General features: G+C 36.4%; 1 protein-coding gene across 4 annotated transcripts; it reads left to right on the top strand.

The window, feature by feature from the left end:
- Positions 1-22,033: 22,033 nt before the first annotated feature.
- Positions 22,034-25,090, top strand: LOC132058916 (PLASMODESMATA CALLOSE-BINDING PROTEIN 4-like). Of its 4 annotated transcripts, none has more exons than XM_059451329.1 (5): positions 22,034-22,240; positions 22,840-23,082; positions 23,189-23,225; positions 24,471-24,863; positions 24,977-25,090. In XM_059451329.1, the coding sequence occupies exons 1-4, from the start codon at positions 22,186-22,188 to the stop codon at positions 24,739-24,741; spliced, it is 606 nt and encodes a 201-aa protein (XP_059307312.1). In that variant the 5' UTR covers positions 22,034-22,185; the 3' UTR covers positions 24,742-24,863; positions 24,977-25,090. The 4 variants fall into 4 exon arrangements, with proteins under 4 accessions (XP_059307312.1, XP_059307313.1, XP_059307314.1 ...); XM_059451330.1 differs by having other exon boundaries at positions 24,471-24,885; positions 24,998-25,090; XM_059451331.1 differs by having other exon boundaries at positions 24,471-24,918; positions 25,025-25,090.
- The last annotated feature ends 2,097 nt before the right edge of the window (positions 25,091-27,187 follow it).

The raw sequence follows: 27,187 nt of genomic DNA, 5'->3' as shown, positions 1-27,187 counted from the left end.
AAAGGAATAAGGGAAAGAAAAAAAAAATGTGGCTATGAGTTATGAGTTCACCACATGACGATAAAGCGATAAAGTAAGGCTATCACCAATGACAAGTAAAGATATGTATTATGATTGGCTTCATAAATCAATGACATATAGTACAACACAAGATAAAAGATCATGAGGTGAATATCATATCATTAGTACGCATGAGACTTAGATCCTAAATAAGACAAGAGATGGAGGTTTAAGGGAAATGCATTTACGGTTGCTATAAGTCGATTACGGGAAAGAGAGAAATAACTTGAGATGGAAAGAAAAGGGGAAGATGATGCTACCAATGAATACGACTATTGAAGAATGGGATAAGTGACACTATATGGATAGCGGACGGTTAGACATACTATTATTTTGAGTATCCCCATGGGACAGACACATTAAGTGGAGCGGATGTAGGCATTGACACGCATAATTCCGAATCGGGTTGAGTTAAGCAAAGTACATCCTTGCTCGGGGTGCTATGTTGGCCGAATTGGGTTACGTAAGCTATGTAAGATGAGTATGTTAAGACTTCACACATGAATTCTTCGCAACTATAAATTACGGGAAATGGCATGAATATGATGCGGTACAATAAGGGAATTGAGGAAAGGGATACGTGAGTTCAAGGGTTGGAAGTGAGGTAATGGATTTGAGAATAGTACAAGTGAGACCCCAAAGGGGGGAAGTGAGTAAGGAAAATATAAATGTAGAGAAGAAAATGATGAATCCTAAGATGTGACAAGTATAGACCCTAAAACAAAAAGTGAGAGTTAAACGGAAATGGTATAGTTGTTATCGTTATACATTTCAGTATGGACATTAAGTGAATCGATGAAAGGAACGTATTAGGATTGAGATTGAAAGTAAGGATTGAAGATCAAAGTGTGGATTTGTTTTGAAGGCACCGTAAGGTAAGACTCATAAGGAGGGAGAGAGTGAATAGAGTGAAAAGATTCTAAATGCACTCGATATGAAAAAACGGATGTAGTTTCAAGTGAGAATTTTTTTGTAGAAGCGTGTTCAATAAGATCTAAGGGTTGGTCGGAAAGGAATAGAGTGATTGAAGGGTATCTTTTGAGATTGAACTGAAAATAATTCGTGAGGAAGAAAAGAAATTGAACAATATTCCAGTGAAGGGGACAAAGATTGACAAGATATTGGAATAACTACGATGCTTACTATGGTATGATCACCCAGTAAAAGGAGACTACAAAACAGCGCGAGCTGGACAATTGAATGATTAGGTCGTAGAAAATAGATGCAATAGTGCATCGATTATGATAGCATTAAAGGAAGAAGATCATTGAAGGAGGGATTCAAGATATTCCAGGTGTAAGTATACAAACTACCGATAGCCAGACTTAGCATAAGGACCCTTATTAAAAGAAAAGAAAAGAGAGAATCGAGTAAAGCGTAGGGTGAAAGGAAATTTCAGTGTTATACTAATTGGAAAATAAAATACCGCAATGATCGACCCAGTCGCTATAGAAGGGAACGCAAGGGATGGCGATGCTACGAGTTCAAAAGAATGGGTACTAATGAAAAAAAAAAAGTACTAGCGGTGGAATTGTGTCCTAATGATATTACGGTTTATACGAGAGAAGAAGAAGAAAAGCGACAGGTGATAAAGGTTATAGAATTGTCTATGGTAAGATATGATAACCAAGAAACAGATAAGGAAGAGAGTAAGAGTACGACAAGATAAGTCAAGAGAGATAATAAGAAGGACATAGTAAACATACGAGATATATAGAACAAAGTGATGATATCGCGAGTGAGACAAGGAAGGTTTTGAATAAGAATGGAAGAGTTGATAGTGACTATGACGTGAGTTTCATCTTATTTTAACATTCGAGGACGAATGTTCAAAAGGGGGAAAGATGTTACATCACCCGTATGTTTGAAGTAACGTTTATGTTATGTTGTATCATAGGTTTAGTCACATAAGCTCAAAGGACAGATTATGTTTGAAGTTAAAATAAGTGTTTATGAGCATACGTGTTATTTTCAACAAGTGATAAGTAAGTGCACGCGAAGATTATGTTTGAAGAGGTTAAATGAATCGGAAGGTTGGAAAACGAAAAAAAAAATAATATAAGTTTTGCTAAGTTTGGGATGTTGAATAAGTCATACAGACTGTATAGAGTTTTGGACATATCCAAGTATGCAAATAAAGAGATCGGTGTATAAAAGTTTTAGGTCTCGAAATAATTTCCGTGGATGAACAAAAGAGATGCTTACAATAAGGCGGTGAACAAGATCTTGCTACGTTGACTTCGGAGCAACTATATAAAGGGGTTTAACCCCTCATTTTCAGCCAAGAAACCACCCAAAAAAATTTTCCCAAAAAATTCTAGAGAGTTCTCCAACCTTCCCTCCATTAAATTTCAACGCGAGTTAAGTAAAAATCTCGGATTCGGGTTCCACTAGCATATAGTTACGATTATAATATTGTGTTGCGGTGAATGAATTGGGAGTAAGGCAAGTATTGGAGATATCGCGGTATTAGCGGAAGTAAGGTATGAATCTTTCTCTTTTGTATCATTTAAGGCTTATTTACGGAGATAAATTTATGGAATAATTATGTAGCGAATTCGTTTGTGGAGGAGTTGGAGAAAATATCATGTGGAGTATTTGATGGAATATTTTGATAGTAATGAGGTTGTTGTTGTTTCTGTTGTTGTTATTGGTTGTTGATTGTTGGTATTGAGAATTCGGGCTAGGCATATAAATAGGGAGATGTTTGTCCGATTTTCGCAGACCTTAAAAGGAATTTATTTAGAGACTTAAGATAAGAGGGTGACAATGAGACTAATGATAATACGAATGGTTGCCTATGTAGATTATGAAATGACGAACGATCCTAAATAAATCGCACGACAGGAAGAAAGTTGGAAAGTCGGAGAATAAGCTCCAAAGGTATGTTAAGGCTTGTCCCTTTCTTTCAAAGGCATGATTCCTATGGTACGATTTCATAAATGTTTCCATAACTTTTTTTTTCGTTTTTAAAAAGTTAGAAGTTTATGACTCCAAGGCATGATTCCTTTACCGATAATCCATAAATGTTTTCCAAAATGCCGTATTTTCCAAACTAGAGATTTATGATTCCGTGAGCTCTTATGATAACAGCGATGAACATGTTTTTACGATGATAATGATGATGTCAAAGATGAGAATATTTTCTATGATGATTATGATGGTGATGATTTTAATGGTTAAAAGTCTCAAAGCTTATGATGTTAATACTGATTCTATGAGATTATTGAGATTATTTCATGATTATGTCGATTTTATTCATTGTTGTTGATCTCACCTTATAATAATTGTTCCTTCAAGGTGAGATATAGCGATGATGATTGCTCCATAATATAAATCGGAGGTTACCACCTTACGTCACTCCGATATAGTCGTGGCTTTGATTGGCTCTCATGCATGTTTTATATATATGTATGTATTTTACTCACACCGAGCCGCGTTTATAGTCGGCCGGGTACGACACCTATTGTGCAACCACCGATCAGTTGGTATTACACACCGAGTCCCAAAAAGGGTTACACACCGAGTCCCGAAAGGGCCGGTACGTTACACACCGAGTCCCGAAAGGGCCGGTACGTTACACACCGAGTCCCGAAAGTCCGGGTACGTTACACAAGGCCGGGTACGTTATGATGATGATATTATATATACGTATGTAAGAAAAGTTTTTTTTAAAAGGCGAGCATGCATGACATCCGCCTTATGAGGCATCCGGATGTACGGTGTTATCTCTCTTATTCCATGTTACCTTCCGTATCTATATTATGTTGTTATTCATGCCTTACATACTCGCACATTATTCGTACCGACGTCCCTTGTGGACGCCGCGTTTCATGCCACGCAGTATATACGGATGAGTAAAGGATATTAGTAGAAGATGTTCCATTTGGATTTTCGAGCTCCATTTCCTTCCGGAGTGTTGCCGAGTCGAGTATCTATGTTATGGTATCTTGATTTATGTTAGAGACTTTGCGTACGCAGTCACGTATATAACATGTCATTTTGTAAGCGGCTCCGTAAGCCGATGTATCATTATGCATTATGTTACAAATTTCATATGTTTACGATTTTACTTGATTTGAGAAAGACGAAAAGCATGTTTTTTTGAAAAGCTTTCATTATGCACTCATTTCATGATTTAAGAGTCCAGTAAGATTATGAGTATAACGAGAACCAGCGGGTTCGCTCGGCCCTAAGTAAGGGTCGGGTGCCCATCATGCCCTATCAAAAGTTGGGGTGTGACATAAGTTCTATTCAATGTGTACCAAAGAAAGGAGGTATCACTGTGGTGCCTAATGCAAAGAATGAGCTAATTCCCACTCGTACAGTTATTGAGTGGCGCGTTTGCATGGATTATAGGAAGCTGAATACTGCCACGTGTAAAGACCATTTTCCCATGCCTTTCATCGATCAAATGCTGGATAGGCTGGCTGGGAGGTCTTACTATTGCTTCCTAAATGGATAAGCGGGCTATAATCAGATCAACATTGCCTTAGAAGATCAAGAGAAGACGACTTTTACTTATCCGTATGGGACGTTTGCGTTCAGCCGAATGCCTTTTGGGTTATGTAATGCACCAGCCACTTTTGAGAGGTGCATGATGTCAATCTTTTCTGACATGGTAGAGGACTTCTTAGAGGTATTTATGGATGATTTCTCTGTTGTTGGTGATTCGTTTGATGATTGCCTTGACCATCTGGGTCAAGTGTTGAAAAAAATGTGAGGAGACGAATCTCGTGCTAAATTGGGAGAAGTGTCACTTTATGGTGAAGGAAGGGATCGTCCTCGGTCACAAAATCTCTGAAAAGGGAATTGAGGTAGATCAAGCGAAGATAGATGTGATTGCAAAACTTCCGCCACCCATCTCAGTCAAAGGTGTCCGAAGTTTCTTAGGACATGCTGGGTTTTACAAGCGCTTCATCAAGGATTTCTCCAAGATTGCTAACCCAATGTGCAAGTTTCTTGAAAAAGAGGCTAAGTTTGTGTTTAATGACAAGTGTCGAAAGGCGTTTGATGAATTGAAGGAGTGCCTCACTACTGCTCCTGTGATTGTTACTTCGGATTGGTCCTTACCTTTTGAACTGATGTGTGATGCTAGTGGGTTTGCAATAGGTGTTGCGCTTGGTCTGAGGCATAATAAAATTATGCACCAGATCTACTATGCTGGTAGGACACTTAATGCGGCGCAGATGAACTACACGGTGACCGAGCAAGAACTGCTTGCAATAGTTTATGCTTTTGAGAAGTTTCGGTCCTATTTGCTGGGGTCCAAGGTTGTGGTGTACACTGACCATGCTGCATTGAGGTATTTGATGGCAAAGAAGGAAGCTAAGCCGCGACTGATTCGTTGGGTCCTTCTATTGCAAGAGTTTGATTTTGAAGTAAAAGATTGAAAGGGATCCGAAAATCAAGTCGCAGATCATCTCTCTAGGCTTCGAAGAAATCGGGTGCCGGCGAAGAACTTGACATTGAAGATGCGTTTCCAGATGAGCAAGTTTTGGCGGTGTCTATGCAGGTGGCACCTTAGTTTGCCGATTTTTCTAACTACTTGGTGACTGGTGTCATTCCCGACGAGATAAAATCGTATCAGAAAAAGAAGTTTTTGCGAGATGTTCGTCAGTACTATTGGGATGAACCATACTTATTTAGAACTTGCGCTTATAACATTATTCGGCATTGTGTCCCAGAGAGTGAGGTATTGGAGATTTTGAAGGCTTGCCACGACTCTCCGGTTGGGGGACATCATAGTGGTACGAGGACTGCTGCCAAGGTTCTCGAATGTGGTTATTATTGGCCTACTCTTTTTCATGATGCTTAACGATGGTGCATTCTTCAGTGATCAATGCCAAAGGCAAGGTAATATTGGTAGGAGGCAAGAGATGCCTATGAACTTTGTAATGGAGCGTATTAGTTGAATGAAATCTAGGGTTTGTATTCGTTGAATGAAATCTATGTTTGAAGTGGCAAAAAAATTATGAAATTTTGGTTGGGGGAAGGTAATTTGGTATAATTTCTATTAGACAGACTCGTGGGGACGAGAATATCGTGCCCCCATTGAGTCGGCGGGCATTTTGATCAACTTGTTGGTTCATTATGCCTGCCAATGGTCCGGAAAAGAGAATTCTGTTGAAACATGATGCTTAAGGAGTGAAGTCTGAGTAACTCCAATGGGTTGGAGGGTATTTCGATTAAAAATCTCGGTTTAAAATCGTTATACCCACCAAACGAAACCCGAATAATTGCCTAAAGGGTTGAAACTTGGGTAAAAAATTAGGGTGAAGTCTGAGTAACCCGAAACCCCAAAACCGCAAATGTGCCTAATAATGAAAACTTAGTTCTTTGATTGATTGAAGTGGAGAACGCAAAGAAGAAACAAATGTTTGATGTCTATTAACTGTTGGTTGCTGCTGCAGGGCCGTAAACATGTCGACGGCACCGTCAACAGGTCAACGAACCATCTTTGTACAAAGACGGTCCCGTCAAAGTACATCGACGGTCTGCAGACTGAGACATCAGAGAACTGAAGCACAAATTTATTTTTTTCTCAGAAACTAACTGTTTAGATTTCACTTGTACGGATTGACTAGATTGTGATTTTTGCTGATTACAAGTATGGCGCCACCCAAGTTGACAACCACCCGAGGGGGTGGCTCGAGGCAACCACAAAGAGCAACTGGTCGAAGGAGGCCCGGTGGCCAACCCACACTTAGAGACGAGGGGTCGGATGATAAGCCTGAGGTTATACCCGTGAAGAAGACCAGGACTGCTCCTCCTCCGTGGAATAGGCAAGTGACAAGCCGTCTCTTACACCTCCTCGTTCCTCCCAGTCTGACGAGGAGGAATCATCTACTTCTGGGTCCGGTGATAGATTTGAGGGGGAGGGATCAGAGGCTGCATCTGGAGATGCCTCACCTGCTGCGCGAGCACCGACCACGTGGAGGTTGCTCGGCTCTCGGGGGCGAGATCCCGACCCACGTCAAAGCTCACAACCGGGTGATGATAAGGCTGATACTGATACTGATGCTGAGGCGGCTATGGGTCGGGAACTAAAAAGTAAGAGGCTCGAGGATCGTTTTACAGTTGAGGGTGCGTACAACTGTATGAATATGGCATTGAACTGAAAGGTGATGACACTCAGCATGAGAACAGCACCATAAATGAGGAGAGGCGGATCAGTTTTGAAAGGCTAGAGATCTTATGTAGGGCCAGGGAGCTCATTCACCACTATCAATTAGAGTTCATGCGAGAGCCGCCTGGGGAGTATTGCCCGGTCTTGGTTCGCGAGATATATGCCGCATATGGGGCTTTGATCAGAAAAGTTAGAAAGAAGCGCCAGAAATTGAGGGAGATACCGCCACTGAGCGAGGTTGAGATTAGAGGGGTGAGTGTTGATATATCTGCCCAGGCTATCAACAGAGTATATTTCGGTAATAACTACACCGCCCCGAGGCAGACGATTGAGCTTGAAGATAAGTTGCGGAGGTGCAAGGAACAATCCGTCAGGGACGGGGTATCTACAGTGGTGGGTCGCCGGACCAAGAGAGCCGAGTGTACTAATTTGAAGAATTGAATAAAGAAGCAGTGGTTGACTCTAAAGGGAAATTTTTGGTGGAGTGTGGTGCAGTTGCGACTTCTCCTCACTCAGGCTGATAATGCTCTTACGGTTGACAGGCAGGTTGTTGTAGACGCATTGATGTCCAGATACCCGATTGATTTCGGGGCATTGGCTAGTACGGAGATACAGTTGAGGGCTTCCCAGCCCAACACTTCCCTGATATTTCCATGCCTGATTACAAAGCTTGTTCGGAGGTCACAGGTGCGGTTTATAGATGATATCGACCATCGGATTACAGCTTCGTCAGTTTATTCGATAGAAAAGAGCAAGAATGAGGCCATTGAGAGAGCTAAGAGAAAGCAGATGGGTTCCCGGGGCACTTGGAGGGTACCCCCTACCGCAGAGCCTGTTCATCCTGGGGCCGCGGGTGACTCTACACTGGAGTTACCTGCCACTGCTGCCCCTATTATTGATACTGTCCAGGCTGCATACTCTGAGACTCCAGCTGCTGATGTTGGCGATGATTCCGTTGAGACTCAGACTGCTATTCCTGACCCACAGACATCGGCTCCACCACCTCCGAGTTCAGTCCCACAGCCAGCGAGTCCAGCTGCACAGCCCCAGGGTACTGCTAGAGTTGATCCATATGCCTTCTCAATAGACAACTTTAGGAAATTTGTAAAACAGGCGGCTACAGCAGACCAGCAGTCAAAGATCATAGTAACCCAGCTGGATGCTTATGTGAGGACAAGAGTGGAGGAGGCATTAGATCCTGTGAGGACGACACTGTCCACGCGGTTGGATGAATTTGAGCTGAGATTGACTGCATTGGAGATGGCTCGCCCAACCACTTCCACAGATGCTTTGAGGGCAGAGTTAGAGCAGCTTAAGGCTGATGTTGCATTATTGAAGGCCCGTGATCCGAGCCTAGTAACAGCACCACCATCTGTTGCGGAGGATATTGAGGAGAAGCTTCCAGTGAGACAATTAGTTGTGCCTGCCGCAGCAGGTGGTCTAGGAAAGAGAAAGAGAGTGACCCGTGATGAGAAGGAGGTGCGAGAGAGCACTCGCACTAGGGGCCCGAGTATAGAGGAGCAGCAGGTAGCAGAGGCCATTCAGAGATCGCTCATGGAGAATGTCCAGTTTGGGACTAAAGGAGCCACCTAGAAAAGTTCCCGGTGGTGAGACATTGCCACCACCCCTTCCTACTCCGGTGCCTGCCTACGTGCACCACTACCGATGTTGCCGCGGATCGCGCGAGTAGACTACTGTTGGTGCGATTGCACCGCACCGATGCCTCGCAGACCGATGAGTCGCGAGATGAGCAGCGCGCCTAGTGCGCCACAGGTATTCCTACTCCCTGGTATTACTTTTTCTCCATTGGGGACATTGCAGACTTTTTCAATTGGGGGTGGGAGTATTTGATGTATCATATATGTGTTTAGGACCCCCTCGGCTTTTCTTTGTCATGGTTCTTTTCCTGAGGGGTTTATTTCTTGTTGAACCTGGAATGTTCAGGTAATGTTTAGATAAAGTAGAGTATTTTTGACTTATGTAATGGTGGTTTGATTAACTTAGGGCTGTCGTAATTAGATTTTGAGAAAAAAAAAGTACTCCCCTCCGAAAATTTTGACAAAAAAAATGGACTTGGTTGTTTAATTAAAATCCATGCTTCTTTGTGTGACATTTAGATTATTGGGTTACCTTGTGTGCGGAATTATAACGGGGAGACTAGTGTGTTGACAAGTCTGATGCCATGTGTTGTGAGGTTTTGTGGATATATTCTCTAGTTTTGTATGTAATCTAGAACTTGCCTCGGTTAGTCGTGCTCGCATTCGAAGATAAGTGAAGCTGTAAAATGATCTTAGGCTTTGTTTGTGTTAGGAACCCCTGTTTAGCCTGAATATAAGCCTACCCATAGATTAATATCCCTTGTTAGCCAGTTTGAGCCTGAAACCTGTCTTTGATTAGCCGTAACAAGTCGATACCCGTTCTTAATATCCTTTTTTTTTTTGCACCCGGTCCCTCCTTGGCACTAAAATAATAAGATTGAGGCTAAAAGCCTAAGTTGGGGGTGATAGGTGGACTAAGGGGAATATGAGGCATAAGCCTAAAGTGGGGCGAAGTAAAATGCCTAGTTAAAAGACAGCGGTGTGGTAAGTGTAAAAGAAAAAGAAAAAAAGATGTGTAGAGAAGTAGAATCACAATAAAAACCACACCGAGGCAACAAAAAGAAAGAAGGGAAGAAAACAAAAGGCAAAAAGGGTAAAAGAGAAGAATAAGATGTAGTGTTCAAGGAGGGTGAGTCACTGTTATCCAAATATCTATCCTACCCGTCCCCAAGCCTACATTACAACCTTGAAAAAGTCCTAGTGTGATCACAAATGAATCGTCCAAAGTCGAGGGCGCTCGAAAATAAGGGCAAGCTTATGGTATTTGCATGTATAGCTAGAGAATTTCTTTGTGAGTGTGAGTGTTTCTCTTCTCCTTTGTCTTCTGTCCCATTCTGTGTGCACACATATGTTGGGACATTCTTTGGTCATTGTGAGAGCATTAGAATTTGTTAAGTGACTGGTTTCCCGTGAGTCTTGATTCGTGTGCGCAATGGTTTCTGTGATAACTAGATGTCATAAATTGAAGCCTCATGGTTAATTGCAACGATTCCTTAATTGGTTTTGTTTTTATTGGGGGGAGAGTTATTGTGATACACTTGATGTGCCGGAAGTTAATTGCCATAACCACTGTAGACAGCTTTGCTTTGTGATATCGAGACAATTGTAGATTGAGTCTGTTAGTTGACTTGCTTGAGGACAAGCAAAGACATTAAGTTGGGGATGTTGATGTGCAGGGAATTTTGGCACATCCAATGCTTTTTAACTCTAAGTTTTACTTGTTTTCGAGCAAGTTTGTGTTAGTTTGATGTGTTTTGTGTGTTGTGTAGGTATTTTGAAGTTAGAATGCTCTGAAAGTTAAAAAACGAGGAAAAGAAACAATCGTTTCTCGATAAGCATAAGGACGGACCGTCAACATGCTCGACGGCCCGTCGAGTTGCCTCGTCGATAAGTTCCTGCGAAGTGACAATTCATCATATCATCATCAGATCGTCAACTTGCACCGTCGACATGATCGACGGTCCGTTGAAGTACTTCGACGGTGGAGTTCCTGCAGAGTGATAAAAGTATACTCAGATTGTTGAGTTGGTCGTCAAGCATGTCGACGACTGTCGAAGTGCGTCGAAGTGCAAGCCGAGATGGAACAGGACTGGGATTGATTATTCCGAGTTTTGACTTGTATAAATACCTGTTTAGGTTTTATTTTTCTGACATCTGGAGTTTTGGACTTGTACTAATTACTTTTGAGTTATTATTGCTTTTGAAGATTTCCAAACAATTACATTCATTACTTTCAAGTTTTATTCGTAAGTTCAATACAATAATTCAATTATGCAATCTTCAATCTTTTATTGTTTTCTTGTTGCCATGAGTAGCTAAACACCTTTACTAAGGTTGTGAACCCAAGGATGGGTGTTTTGTGATTGGGGATCGTGAAAGATATACGCATAATGGATTGTTAGGGTTTATTTGTTCTTCGCATTCATCATATAGTTAGTGGTTGCAAACATTAGCTCACGCCATAACTTTAGCTTATTTGGGAAAATAGCTAGGGTTAGGTAAGAACAAATAACAAGAACTCGGGGCTTTAAACCTTGTTTAATAAATTCACTTAGGAATAAGATTAATATACTTGGCATAATTAACCGTTTTTCATGCATACTTTCTTATCTTTGGAAAAAGCATAGAAAGAAATAATCTTTTCTTATTGGGAGATAGTTTAGATTCACATAGAGGTTAAGTGCATCCATACAAACAGTCCATTAGAAGTATATCAAGATCGATACCCATGATCATACACTTTATCTGACGGGGTCACAACCTTGGTTCTTTTTACCCATATATTTACAACATTAAATTTTCAGTCACTTTAAATTAGTCCACAAACCAAATCAACTATAAAACCCTTTTCTGGAATATACCAGGACGGCAAGATTAGTACAATACTTGTTTAGTAAAATTTTCACATCATATTCTCTGTGGGATTCGACCCCAACCTCGTTGGGTTACTATATTTGATAACGTCCGCGTTATACCATCAATAGGTGTAATTTGAGCGTATCACATCCATTCCTACTGCAATTAGCATCTTTATGTCGTATACCCCGTATACATGTGTTTCACATATTGATATTACAGGCCAACAATGAGCAAAACCATCAATGCATGGTTTGAATGCCCAAAACACAAACTCAAAAATATTACCGGGCACACCAGGCTTCGATTTGAGCTTCCATTCAACAACAGCATTCATGATTGAAGTGTTGTAGAGCCGCCATGTATCTCGGCAACTTCTTGAAAGAGCCCTCCTAATTTCCGTAGACTATCTCATATGCACGCCTACTCCCAAGATACGCCTTCCTTTTACTAACAGTTTTGCTATATACTTTCAGGACGGCTGTAATACAATCTTTAATAGAGAACATAAATAATTTGAAATATCAGCATATAGCAACGAGGAACATCATATTAACATCAAAATAAAATAAACTTAGGCGAAGGGGATACCTTGGGTTTTTTCCAATGTCGCCAACTAACACACGAGTAATCATATTGGTATCTAAATTGCAATGATCATCTGGGAGGTCACTCATATCATAAGTGTGATTTGTGTAGAATTTTGAAATAGTTCATATCTTTTCAGCTTTCCTTATCACTCTGAGCATCCATTCGGGCCTTGATATTTTCGCAAGTGCACAATCGCCAAAGTTTTCATGTGGAATCGTCAACTTTAAACTCCCTCATCCCCCGCATGCAATAAATCTTAACAATCCTTTGCAATGATTTTTTCGAGTTGAAAAACATGCCTTTTTCAATACGAGCCTTTTGTTTTAAAAGATCCACTGGCTCTTTCCACAAACTTCGCCGAATATGGTCATCATCCCTAATAAAGATAAAGGCATCTGTACGATCTTGAAGATGATCAAGATAGGGGATCTCATCGGAATGCTACTGAATTGGGGTCGATTCTTGTTGTTGAAATTGGATTTGCGGCTGAACCGGGGTAAACTCTTGCTGTTCAAATGGTCGCTGTGAATGCAGTTCCTCTTGGTGTCTGGGGACTGTTCATCATGTCTTGCAACAGTTCTACTTGATATTGAGGATTAGTTCCAACCTCAACCTCATCCTCACTTTCTTCATCATCACTTTCCTCCGCATTAGGTATTTCCTCACTATCGCCCGATGATGTCACTTTATAATTCGAATAATCCGAACCATCCATAGGCATCTTTGCCTATAATTCGATGCAACTACCACATTCTCTCCACATAAGAAAGTAGAGTATTTTAACTACTACATACCAAATAATACTATTGATGTTAAAAAAATAGACGTACCGATAGTAATCAACTGCACCAAAACTTGAGGAAGGACCATCGTTTTTGAGTAGTTGGATAGGCTGAGGATTGTCCGATATGATCTATATCAGGTGTATAACCCCTAAATAATATAATCGACATCATTAGTAGCATTCAAGTGCCACTACACAATAATAATAACATAAAAAATGAATATTTACCAGTGCCTATCAAATTGCTGACTTAAACTATCCAGAGGCATTTGGCTCGTCAAAATGCCTTTATAAGTACTTATGTCAGGGTAACTGTGTTCATAAGTAATTCCGCTTGAGTGACTTCGGCCTGAATTCTAGACGAGGCTTCCCGATGAGGTCTATTTCGAGCTTCCCGAGGAGCCCTAGCCATGAATTCAAGTCGATTAATGGGGACCTTCTCTATGTACATTTCAAGGACGTTTAAAGTTATGCATTCCCTATAATCGTAAGGCACTTTCAAATAATCTGTCAAAGAACCATCATCTTGAATGTACCAGTGTCCATAACTAATTACACCTTGCGGCGTAAATGACATTGGATATCTTCCAATTATATTTAAATCAAAATCACTCCTACTAACTTGTAGTCTATGATACAAGGCTTGGAGTAGTTTTGAGAATTTTAAGTCAAGTGAAAACTTAGCATGGTATTTTGGGGAGAATCATAGCGCAAATTATTTTCCTCGAATATAATTTGTCCGTCCCAGAATAAAGAAACTCTAATTGTTGGAACATCTTCCATTTTTTGACTAATTTAGAAGGAATACAAAATGCAAAAGCTGGATGAAACTTAGAATTTGTATTAAAAATTGGATGAAACTTAGAATTTTTTCTCTCATTCGAAATCTGTATTAATAAGATTTGAAGTTTGAATATTCAACCAACGAATACATGCAATTAGTGTGTCTTGCAGTGTTACATCAAATAAAATTAAGTACGGAGTGTTGCATAACGCATGAATTAACCGCGTTATGTCAGTGGCTGGCAGTATAGCGCAGTAAAATAGTGCGTTATTCTGACATAACACACTATTTTACTGCGCTATACCACTGCACTATGTTGTCACCTCAACTGTCATACATAAAAACTTCATAATTCGAATCAAACTTTGGGTTTCATGCAACAAGTGTTATTTAACGTAATTTGACAAATAGTTACCAACCACACAAAATTGAGTTACTATGTCATTTTTTGACCAATTTAGAGATATTAGTCGTGTTATATCGTTCTCTCCAAAAAATATATTCGACGCAATGGGTAGGACATGGGAATTGGGTGAAGATTTTGAATACTCGAACAACCCGAACGAGAGATACAACCAACATTACAACAATATGATGACAGAGGAGTGAAATTGGTGTGTTAGGGAGGCTGCAGCACTGGAGCAAAAGTTAGCGTCAGTGGGGCTTAAACGCTCAAAAAAACGTGTTATGTCAATGCCACGTGGAACTCCACAAGAGTTTAATTTTGCTCTTAACCGTTTTCGCGAAAAGAACAATCGGATGCAAATACGTTATCTTAGGGTAGAATATGGTGTACATGGTAACACAAGATTTAGATCCAAGTGGGATTCGGACTATGAGATGTCCGATGAAGATTAATGTTTTTTTTATATAAAGTAAGCAGGTAGGGTTAAAAAGACCACCCCCCCCCCACCAACTAGGGGTACATGGGGGTTTGCAACTATATAAGTAGTACTTTCTTTTGTTATTAGAATACAACGTATTCAATGTCGAGTAGTAGAAACTCAGCTTGGTCTTTACTCCTTCCAAAAGAACCAAATAGCAGTGATGATGAGATTTCAAATCATAGCAGTTTTTCGAGTGATGCCAGTGATTTTAAACTAGACGAGCTAAATCCCCACCTTCTTATAGAGCGTAATGATAATTTCTGCAGTGTGAAATATTCAGATCCGCAAGAATATTATTGCGGTTTACGTCGAGAATGGTCACATTGGCTTGCCGAATCGGAACATCTTGTTCGTGACTTGGAAAATCTCAACGCTCCAATCCCAACAAGGTACTCTATAACCATGCCTTGAATAAATCCAGAAACTTGCGAGCTTGCCGTACAAAGGATTAGAAAAGAAAACAATAGAATGCTGGTAAGACGATGTAGATTTTACATGCTAAAGTTGGCCGAAGAACAAGCATCATCAACTGGTAAAGAACTAACATCTGCTGAAAAAAGATGTGTCTTAAGAAATCGCCAATATTTTTCTGAGGACGATATTGAGGACTTCTATTCTGATGATGATTAAGAATGTTGTGATTTTAGTTTTAAGTTTAATGTATGATGATGTTGTTATTTTGAAGAATATTAGTATGTTTAGTTTTTCATCAACTCAAGGGGCATGAATTGATGAATGTATTTTAAGTATTTTTTTTTTTTTTTTATGATTGTATTTTTACTACTTTTGGTTTATTATTAATGAACAAGTTTAAGTATTTTTAAAGAACTTAAAGCTAATGACACCAAGCCTTCGAACAAAAATGGAGTTCGAGCACTTTTCAATCACTAAAACGGCAATCCGAATATTTTCTTATCCTTGATGTATTGAGCCTATCTTATTAATCGCACAAAAATAGGTAGGGTTCTATATAAAATATTGAAATTTTGGGGTCCCGAAGCATGATTAATCTATGGTCAAAGTACGTTAAAAAGTGTAATGAAAGAGGGGTTAACCAAAAGAAGAAGAAAAAAAAAAGAAAAAAAAGGACCCTTTAGCACAGTATTTTACTGCGCTAAAGCACTTAACGGTGCCGTCACAGTTAAGTGCTTTAGTGCAGTAAAGGCAGTTTTGTAACATTTTTTTTGTTGGGGTATTTTGGTTCAAAAACACTTTTTTGGAGTCATTTTGGTTCCGGACTCAATTTGAGAGAAGGTACCACACTTCACTTGTAAACAGACTTTTGCTTTAATTTAGCTTTGCATGTGATATATCAAAATTTACCCCCAACCAACCAAAGCAAGGAACACATTTTATTTTACAAATTAAGCTAACTAACTACAGATGTGTTTTGCGCGACATTTCACTCAAATAGTTTTTCTAAAAATATTAAAAATCGAAACATTATTTTTCTTTTAAATTAACGATGGTAGGAGTAAGTCGAAGAGGACCGCTAGATTAGGGGCGGAGCCGAAAAAAGATATAGTTCGACTGAATCTAGTAATTTTGATCCAAACTTTATATTTATTTTTAAAAAATTATTGAATATGTATAAATTATTAATTTAAAACTCAATAACTTGAAAAACTTAGAATCCTAAATCATAAACTTTAAATCCCCTCCGTCTATGCGCTGAAGGGTAGATCTTTGTTGGCGTACCTTATTTTTTCACTTAGAAATCATTATGATTTTACTACAAGTTACAATAATTATTACGTAACATCGTTAAAAAAAATTACAATTGAAAAAATTTGCTAATTGTAAAACCAAAACCCATTGAACTCAGTTTTACCATGCAATTGCAGAGAATCTCTCTGCACAGGAGTCCATATTCCAAAAAATGATATTGTATAAATTATAATGTGCTCGAAAAAAGGAAAAGAATCTAGGCAGCTCACTTTTAGCCTCTTCATTACTTAATCAAAGTTCATAAATTGAGCCCGTTTGGATTGGCTTATAGCAATAAAAGTTCAATTTACTTATAAGTTCAAAAAAAAAATAAGTTGAGGTAGTCCAACTTATTTTTTTGGCTTATAGTACCGTTTTCATTTATAAGCCGCTTTAGATAAACTAAGTTAAATGGGTCCAATTATTTTTTTGAGCTTATTTTAAGCACAAAATGACTTTAATTTCACAACCAAACACTCAAAAAAGTTTTCAAAATGAAATTTTATAAGCCAACTTATAAGCCAATCCAAACGGGCTCAAAGACAATTTGACAATCGAAAAACTGTTCAAATAATATTTTTTAATGTTTCCCCAGTATTTTTAAATAATAAAGTTCGGTACTATTGTACTAATGACCAAATGAATATTTACATAACTTTGATATTTATGAAATTGAAATATTATTCATGGGCAAGTGAGAGTTCCTCTTATTAAGAAGAGATGTTAAAATGATAATACGTTCTGCTTTTGCTCTTTTCTTCGATTTTCTCGTTAGCCAATTTCTTAATAAACAAATTATATTTTTAAAATATATCATAAATTCAAACAAGCCAAGGTCAGGGCGGTCTCAACAAGATTGGAGGCCTAAGGCCAAACTTTCAGATAGAGGCCTTAATTTTATTTTATTTTTAAAGAAAAGGAAAAAATCGTGATTTATATATTAATTTAAAGTCTACTTTTTTAGTTTTTTTAGATAGCTAATTAACCATGTGACTAAAAAAAATTCTTCTCTTTTTTCTTAGAAAAATTGTCTATTCCCTCTATCTCAAGTTATGTGACACAATTTGGATTTCGAGAGTCAAATTTCTTTATTTTTATCGTGAATTCGGACATACAATCTTTAAGTTTTTTAAAATACAATTACATATTTAGAAACTACATAAAAATACTATAAGTCAAAATAATTTTTTAAATAAATTAGCAATTAAACTTAATAAAAAATGGGGCCCCAAAATTTGGGTGCCCAAGGCCATTGCCTTAGTAGCCTTGGCCTTGAGCCGACCCTGGCCAAGGCTGGTCATATAAATACAATAAAGGGTGAATGACATATAAATACATAATAAGAAAAGCATTTCGGAATATGACGGAACTCTTTAATTTACAAAACATAACAGATTTTCGTCTTTCATACAAACTTTTTTTTTAAAAAAAAATATATATATATATATATTTTAAATTTTAAATTTTTTTAAATAATAATTTTCTTGAATTTTTTTTTTTTTTTAAATTCCTCCTAAGGCTTAAAAAATTTGCTTAAACTTTTGTGTATGAAAACTACACGAAACATGTATGAAATGTGTATATCTCGCTCAAGGCTTTAAAAGTTCGCTTAAAATTTAGTGTAGGAAATGTGTATATCTCATTCAAGGCTTAAAAAATTCGCTCAAAATTTTGTGTATGAAAACAGTATGAAATTTTTGTATCTCGGTCAAGGCTTAGAATTTCGCTCACATATTCGTGTATAAAGTTCATGTTAGATTTCTGTAAAATTAATACAACTACAATAACATTGTAGACAACTTTCATACAATATTCAAGACTTAAAATAGTCAATCAAAATTCTGTATGAAATGTGTATATCTTGCTCAAAGCTTAAAAAGTTCGCTCAAATTGTGTATGAAATGTGTATATCTCATTCAAGGCTTAAACATTATACTCAAATTTTTATGTATGAAAACGGTAAGAAATATACATATCTCGCTCAAAACTTAGAATTTCGCTTACATTTTTCGTGTATAAATTCATATTAGGTTTCTGAAAAATTAATACAACTGCAACAACATTGTATACAACTTTCATAAAATATTCAATGCTTCAAAGTTTCGCTCATAATTTTGTGTATGAAAACTGTATTAAAAATTTCGCTCACATATACACATTTCATACACAAAAAATTGAGTTAATTTTCAAGCCTTGAGCGAAAAAAAAAAATTAATAAATTTTTTTAAAAAAAATAATAATAATTAAAAAAGCATGAAGATCCGTCATGTTTTGTAAAATATTGTTATGTTTTGTAAATAAGAAAAACTATCTATATATTTAGTAATAAAAAGTCTTAAGTAGATATTCTATGTCCTTTTCCCTGCAATAAATGTATCACTAACCATGTCACTCCACTTAGGCTCATTTCACCTAAATATCTAATGAACATAATTTGTCAAAAAGAAAAAAGTGCTTCTAGCATTAGAAGTTATATATATTTTTATTAATATATAAAATTCTGACAAGTCTAAAAGACTCTTAATAGACACATTAAACTGAAGGTAAGACGTAGACTAAAATTTTATTTCAGAACTAAATAGTGCTGCTTTCGTCATATCTTTATTTTTTTTGTTAATTCTGCATATCTGTTGAGACAACTTTTCATGTAATTTTAGGTAGACACATAGTATACTTCACTTTTGAAACCTTAGTTATATCATTAGTTAATGATACCTTATATTTTAACAAGAAATATTTAATATTTAAATCATAACTATAACTCTTTTCCTGTAATTATATTTGTGGGAAGGTTCTGTGGAACTTTTTACAATATCCTTATTGAATGCAATGGACACCATAATAAAGACTCACAGCGACAGAACACCAGAAAAAAGTGTAGCTGAAACAAACTATCATAATTCAGCCTCTTATACAGCAAATCCTAGAATTTTTCATTTTCATTTTCTAATAAGTTTATGTTAGAAATAATAATTCAAAATTTAGAAAATCAAAATTGATTAGAATTTGATATTTTAATTCATGTCTAGTTAGGATTTATAGTCAAATTAGTATTTTAATTCATGTCTAGTTAGGATTTATAGTCAAATTAGTATACAAATAGGTTTTTCTATTTTAAGTTAAAGTTGGTTTCATACTAGTATATAAATAGGGGTGCTACTAGCGATTTTCATAACAAGAGAAAATAAGAGATATTGTAGAGATTCATAGAATCTGTTAATAAAAAATTTCCTTCAAATTGTTATCAGAGCCTCTACGATCCTAGTAGAAAATCAAAGAGGCGGGCGGCTATAACCCATGTATGTGGCCTATCTGGCCAAAGATAATATTGGCAAATGCCAGGCCAATGATATATGCATGAAAAATAATCATGGTGAGAGTGATTTAGAAAATATTGCAGGTTTTATAAAAAGAGCAAGCAAATATAGCACAAGAGGAAGGGACGATCTTCTCTAAAAATTAGAAAAGAGGGTTTAAAAAATTGGGTGTTGATGAGAAGGTGCATCAACAAATTGGAAGGTTGGAGAGAAAGTGCTCCAATAATGAAGGTTGAAGAGAAAGTGCTTTAACAATAAAGGTTGAAGAGAAATTGCTTCAACAATTGCAGGTTGGTGAGAAGGTGCATCAACAAATTGGAATGTTGGAGAGAAAGTGCTCCAACGATTGTGAAGGTTGAAGAGAAAGTGCTTCAATAATTGAAGGTTGGTGAGAAAGTGCATCAACAAATTGGAATGTTGGGGAGAAAGTGCTCCAACGATTGAACGTTGAAGAGAAAGTGCTCCAACAATGAAACGTTGGAGAGAAAGTGTTCCAACAGTTTTGAAGGTTGGAGAGAAAGTGCTCCAACAATTGTGACGGTTGAAGAGAAAGTGCTTCAATAACTGATGAGTTGGAAATAAGTGTCTCAATAACTCGAAGATAGTGACAAGTGGATCAAGAATTAGATATACAACTTTGAATTACGGAAGAATATTGGAAATAATAATTCAGAATTGTAGGAAACCAAAACCGGTTAGGATTTGATATTTTAATTCATGTCTGATTAAGATTTATAGTCAAATTAGTATAGAAATAAGTTTTCCTATTTTGAGTTAAAGTAGGTCTCATACTATTATAAATAGGGGTGCTGCTAGCGATTTTCATAACAAGAGAAAACAAGAGAGAATAAGAGACAATATAGAGATTTATAGAGTTTATTAATAAAAAAATTCCTTCGGTTTAGCCAGACTTGAGTTAGGTAGTACTCCATTTATTTTAAATTAATTGTCATAGTTTGAATCGATATGTAGTTTAAGAATGGAATACGAAAAATTAAAACTTGTAATTATAATTATGTGGCTATTAAACTTTTAAGACTTTTAATTTTTTAAATATGTGATAATATTTGTGTGACTATAGTTTTCTTTTTGATTAAGCGTAAAATGAAAGATGTTAAAATGTGTTTTTAAATACAAAAATATACTCTATCTTTTTTTGGACGCAACTAATAAGGATTGTGTCATATAAACTAAGATATAATTAGAAGGGCGGAGCTACAATACTCTATTTATGGATTCAGACGAATTAAATACATTTTTTTTTTAGATATTGTACTTATATTAAGAAAATTATTAAATATATTTAAATTTTTAGTTGCATAATTAAATCTAATTATGAGTAAGGAGGAGGTGTGAGAGGTTGGTTGTAGCAGGAGTTAAGAAAGGTAGAAGTAGATCAAAGAAGAAATGAGGGAGGTGATTAGATCAAACATAAACTTCAGCTAACTGAGAACATGACCTTAAATAGAAAGACATGGAGGTCGATGATTAAGTTAGTAGGTAGCTAGGTGTTGTCGCCCTCTGTGTGGGGAAGGAAGGGGTTTGTCTCTTCCTTTTAGCAGTAGTATTCAGTTATCGCATAGTTTCTTATTCCTCGATGTGTATTACTATCTGTTGCCATATTTGTTTTGTGCCTTGCTATTTTTCTGTCTCTTTTCTTACAATCCGCGTTCTTTTCTAACGAGCCAAGCGTCTACTGAAAACACCTCTCTACTTCACAAATGTAGAGGTAAGGTTTGCATACATCCGACCCTTCCGAAACCTCACTTGTGGGATTACACTAGGTATGTTACTTGTTGTTGTATAACCTTCAAACGTAGGCTACAACTTCTTATAGAAAGTAGTACTACTCCCTACGTCCAATTTATGTGTATAATTTGACTGAGCACGGAGTTTAAGAAATAAAGAATTTTTTTTTGAATCTTGTGGTCTAAAGCCGAAGACATTTGTGTGGTTATAGATTATCTTGTTAAACGTAAAAGGTAAAATTTAAAGTTAAATTATTATCAAATAAAGAAATGTATATATTTTTTTGAGATAGTAAAAAAAGAAAGTGTATTAGATATACCAAAGAGTACCATCTTTTTTGAAGAGTAAGTTCAACCAGAGTTGAGTTAGATAGTGACCATGTGCGTGAGTTTATGACCGTTTGAAAGTGCAAAGGGCACACATGCACACAAGTACAGGTACAGTCAATTACATGACAAAAGCTTTTGCTTTACTGCTCAGTTTCCTAAAACACTGTCTCCCATTCTCAACAAACCATATGAAAATACTGTAAATTTACACTCATCGTACATATAAAAGTGCCACCAAAACAAAACATTTAGCTCCTGTATTTCTCGATACTAATAGTCACTCTCGTTTTGTTGTTTCCCATAACACCCTTCTTCTCCTTTACCAACTCTCTTGAAAAAGTGAAAGGGACTAGTGTAATTTCTTCATTATTGCTTCTACAATCTTGTAACAATCATGGCTGCTTTTATGTTATCTTTGGTATTTTTCTTGGCTATCACTGGTTACTCAAGTAAGCTCCCACTTTTCACTTTGCTCTCAAGTTTAATCTGTTTTGTGACTTTTTTTCATATTTTTGTTTGAGATGGGGTTTACCAGATTTTACACTTAGTAAGCTGCTACTTTACTTTTCCCTTTTTCTTCGAGTTTTCACTTTTTTTCCCCCATATTTTCTTGAGATGGGGTTTCACCATATGTTTCTCTGAAGGATGTTTTTGATTCTACTAAGTTCAAACATTCAGTCCTTTTACCTTTGCCTTCAAGTTTTTTTTTTTTTCATATTTTTCTTGAGGTGGGATTTCACCATATTTTGTTCTTAAGGATGTTCTTGATTCCATCAAGTTCAAAGATTCAGTCTTTTTCCCTTTGCCTCAAGTTCATTTTTCATATTTTTCTTGATATGGGGTTTCATAATATTTTTCTCTTAAGGATGTTCTTGATTCTACAAAGTTCAAAGATTCAGTCTTTCTCTTTTGCCCTTGAAGTTTCTCTGTTTTCTGTACCATATTTTGTTCTTAAGAATGTTCTTGATTCTACTAAGTTTAAAGATTTAGTATTTTGCTTGTTTGAGCTAATTTTTTTTGGTTATTTTTGGTGGATTTTGTTGTGTAGGTGCTAGTTACTGTATTTGCAAAGATGGAGTAGATGAAAAGATTCTTCAAGAGAATATAGATTATGCCTGTGGATCTGGAGCTGATTGCACACCTATCCATGAAAAAGGTGCTTGTTACAATCCTGACACTATTAAAGATCACTGCAACTATGCTGTAAATAGCTATTATCAGAGAAAGGGTGCATCTGGTGCTAGCTGTGACTTTAAAGGAAGTGCAACTTTGACTTCAACTGCACCAGCTTGTAAGTTTCCTCATTTACCCACTAATCCTTTACTTAGTATTTATTTTGTCTCTTCAAAGATTTATTATTAACTTTTTGTTGTTTCTTCTTTTGTTTTAATCATCAGCCACTGGTTCTGGATGTGTATATCAGTCCACTGCTGGGTATGTTTTCTAAACTTATGGCTTATGTGATGTTTGATCTGGCATTGCATAACCATCTCACACTTTTTTTTCTTCCTAATTGGGGTTTTTTTGAGGCTGTATTAGATTCTACTTAAATTTCTACCTTAAAAATAAAGGAAAGATTCTAGCTTCTGTCCTGGCTTTGTGATATTAGCTTCAGCTTAAAGCTCATTCTCCACCTTTTGATCTTGGTAAAAGGAAGAAAAAGGTCCCCATTTTTTTCCTGGTGTCAATTTGGTTGGTAAAGGGTTGATTAAGGAAGTTAAAACTGGGCTTTTGGGTATGAAAAGACTTACACTCAGTTTTAATTTACGTGAATCTATTTAATTGAGTATGTAATTTACGAAAAAAAGGATTTTTGGAACTTGTCATATTAAACATGTCATAATATTTGTGTGATGATGATATTTTTGAAACTTGATCTGAAATATGTCATAACATTTGTGTGAGCTATAAACGCTTCTCATTATTAAGGATAAAAAGAAGTTTAAATTAAGTTATTTTGAAATTTTAGAGAGTGATCATTCTTTAGAAACAAATTAAAAGGCAAGTAGGTTCACATAAATTGAAATGGAAGGAGAGTATACATAGGAACAGAGATTATGACTCGAATGGTCGGTTGTTGTATGTAATTTAAGATGGTTGCTGCTGCTCTTTCTAGTACTGTACTTTATTTTACCATTATATTCCAATAGCTATTGTTTGGTGCCCGTCACTACTCACTACCAAATAGTATGACTCACTTGATGAGTTTGTTTCTTCTTTATGTGCATGTGTGAGCTGTCTTGATGTTGATCTTCTGATTGTTATTTGTTCGATATATGCCCCTTTCTCCTTTTGCTATGAAGAAAATCTCAGGTGCATCTACCATCATGGATTAGCATTTTTTAATCGTGTTAGTTCCTCCATTTGTCTGTGTCCTCATGCAACTGCTTGATTCCTCACCTAACACTTTTAATCATTTTGGGTCCATTTATTTGTGTCATGCTACTTGCTTTCCTCGTGACCATTTCCTCATTTACCATTTCTTTTTCCCGAATCCACCCTTACCGTTCCAATTAGTGAACGGTTAATTTAATGGCGTATTTAATGAGAGACAAAGGTTTTGAGCGTATCCTTAAAAGGGTGTGCAAAAATCCTAAAAGACAGATAATGTGGACCGAGCATAGTATTATATAGTAGCTTGTTTCTTGATATCCTTTCCTTTTTGGCTACCTGTAACAGTGGTGGAAGCACAACTCCAACAACAGGAGGCACAGGCACAGGCACGGGCACTGGAACCGGCACGGGCACTGGAACCGGCACCAGCACTGGCATGGGAACTGGAACCGGCACAACCACAACAGTACCAGGGACTAATGCAGTATTCGGACTTGGACCGACAGGAAGTGGCATGACCGATAACACGGGGATAGGGACGGGGACTATACATCAGAGCAGTGTGTTTTTCACCATGACCTTTTTATTTATAAGCTTGGTATGCTTAAGGGTCTAAAAGAATCAAGAATGGGGAAAATATAAGGGACAATTGCGCCTAGATGCCTAAGCAGTATAATTTGCATGATATTCCAATTGAATAGAGTTTTTGGGTCAGCATGTGGACACAACTTTCCACTTGTTTTTTTTTTTTTTTTTCTGGGTAGTTTTTTTGTTTATCATCTACTTCTAAGTTGTCATGAAAAAAGTTGGAACTGGATTCCCCTTTAAGAGGAGGTGGAACAGTTTTTAAGTTTTTTTTTTTTTCTGTGTAGTTTTTTTGTTTATCATCTACTTTTAAGTTGTCATGAAAAAGTTGGAACTGGATTCCCCTTTAAGAGGAGGTGGAACAGTTTGTAAGTTGAAAATGTAGTGGTGTAGAAGGGCCTAATCTCTTTCTTTTTAGATTTTTCCCTTTTGTATATCTGAAAAGTAGAGAGGCTGTAATTTTTTATTCAAATATTGTTATCAATGAGTACTTCCACGTTTCAAAAAAATTATCTTGATTTGATTTGGCACGAATTTTAAAAATTAAAGGAAGAATTTTAAAATGTGTGTTTTAAAATAAGATTTAAATATTTATATGGCTAGAGATTATTTTATAAAGTTAAATTATTTTTAAATATAAAAATGTATTAATTTTTTTTGGGCAAATTAATAAGAAAAGAAATATAATTTTTTCTGGAACGGGGGAGTAATATTGTCATCTTTCGGTTAAAAAGTAACCATATTTCTTGTCACTTGATCTTTGTTTGTTTCTGTATGTAAAAGAGATGCACACCAAAAAGCTCAAGTTTCAAGCCACTGTGGAACTTGATTAATTATTAACAATGACAGGACATAAAGGTGCTTTATTATAGTAACTTGATAAGGTCAGAAATAGGTCCTAATTCTTTTCAAAAGGTCTGTCGTATATATTTTTATTTAAAATTTATTTTTTTAATTTTTTTAAATGTAAAGTCATTAGTTATTATTTTATAATCGTCAAGAATAATGTAAAATCGTGAACAACTTTTTCAAATCAATTTATTTTAAAAAAAAAAAATTAATTGACAATATCTCTATAAAGGTAGAGATAAGGTTTGCGTATATCTTATCCTCTTCATACTTCACTATGTGAGATTACACTGAATATGTTGTTATTTAATTGACAATGTAGCTAATTAATCACATAACTTAAATAATTTATTTTATTTTTCTTTGTTATATATAAATTTTGTACTCCCTCAAGCTCAATTTATGTGATAGAATTCGAATCTTGAGAGTCACATTTTTTTATATTTATCATAAATTTGAATGTATAATTTTAAAAATAATTTACGTATTTAGAAATTATATAATTGCACTATAAGTCATACTGTAACTTTTTAAACAAATTAGTCATAAAATTTAATAAAAATAGGGCACTAAAAGTTTGGGGGCCCAAAGCTATTGCTTATTGGCTTTGGCTGATCAGTGGTGCGCGGTTCGAAATATAAGTCATTATCTTTAACTTTGTTTCAACTTTTGTCTGCAGCAGAGTTTAAATTCGTGACATGCTTCTAATTTTTTGTCAAAATGCAACTTTACCTGAGCTTTTGTCCACAATAGAGTTCGAATTTATAACATGCGTCTAATCTCTGTCATGACTTATTTCGTTTGCTCTTTACCCCTAAAATAAAACCTAGGGCCAAAAATTTCAAACTAGTTGAAAGATTTGAGAAGTTGATGAGTTTGAAGCAGAAGGAACTTCAAGCATCTTTGACTGTTCTGATTGTGAGGTTAAAATATAATATTAAGTGGTCGTTTGCTAGGTAGTCAAAATTATCCCAGAATTAATTGTGAGATTAAAATATAATATTCAGTGGTCGTTTGGTAGGTAGCCAAAATTGTTCCGGAATTAATTTATCTCACCTCTTGGGATAAGGTGGGATATTCTACCCTTAGGATTATACTTTATTTTGTACCGTGTTTGATAGGATGTATAAAATTATCCCAGGATAAATTTATATCTTATACCAAATACGATACAAAAAATTAGTATTGGGATATTCCAGCTTATACCATGGACCAAACGATCCCTAAGGAATATGGTAGTACTATCGTCTTCCTGTACCCAAAAAAAAAAAAAAAAAAAAGGAGAAAGTAATAATGTCTTCCACTGAATAAATATTCGACAAGACAGATAACTAACCTAAGCCATCCCATGTGCTCCCATGGAGAAAGGAAACAAAACACCAACTAGATCAGTCTCTCAAAAGCATGAGAAAATTATGGCTGTGATTATGCATACAATCAATATGGCCCCAGGCCAAATGATTCACTTGTAAGTTGATCTGTAAAGCTGAGATCATTACATGGATCAAGAACACCATAATTTAGAGATAAAACGCATACTTGTAAATCCGTTTCGTTCATCAGTGCAAATGCGCAATCCAGAAGTATGAAACGTTTAACTATGTCTTCCTCGCATTGCTCCTGCTACA

Source organism: Lycium ferocissimum, chromosome 6 (genome assembly GCF_029784015.1).
Source record: "Lycium ferocissimum isolate CSIRO_LF1 chromosome 6, AGI_CSIRO_Lferr_CH_V1, whole genome shotgun sequence".
Classification (NCBI taxonomy): Eukaryota; Viridiplantae; Streptophyta; class Magnoliopsida; order Solanales; family Solanaceae; genus Lycium; species Lycium ferocissimum.
The sequence above is the reverse complement of the archived record's forward strand: the minus strand, read 5'-3'. Positions and strand labels throughout refer to the sequence as shown.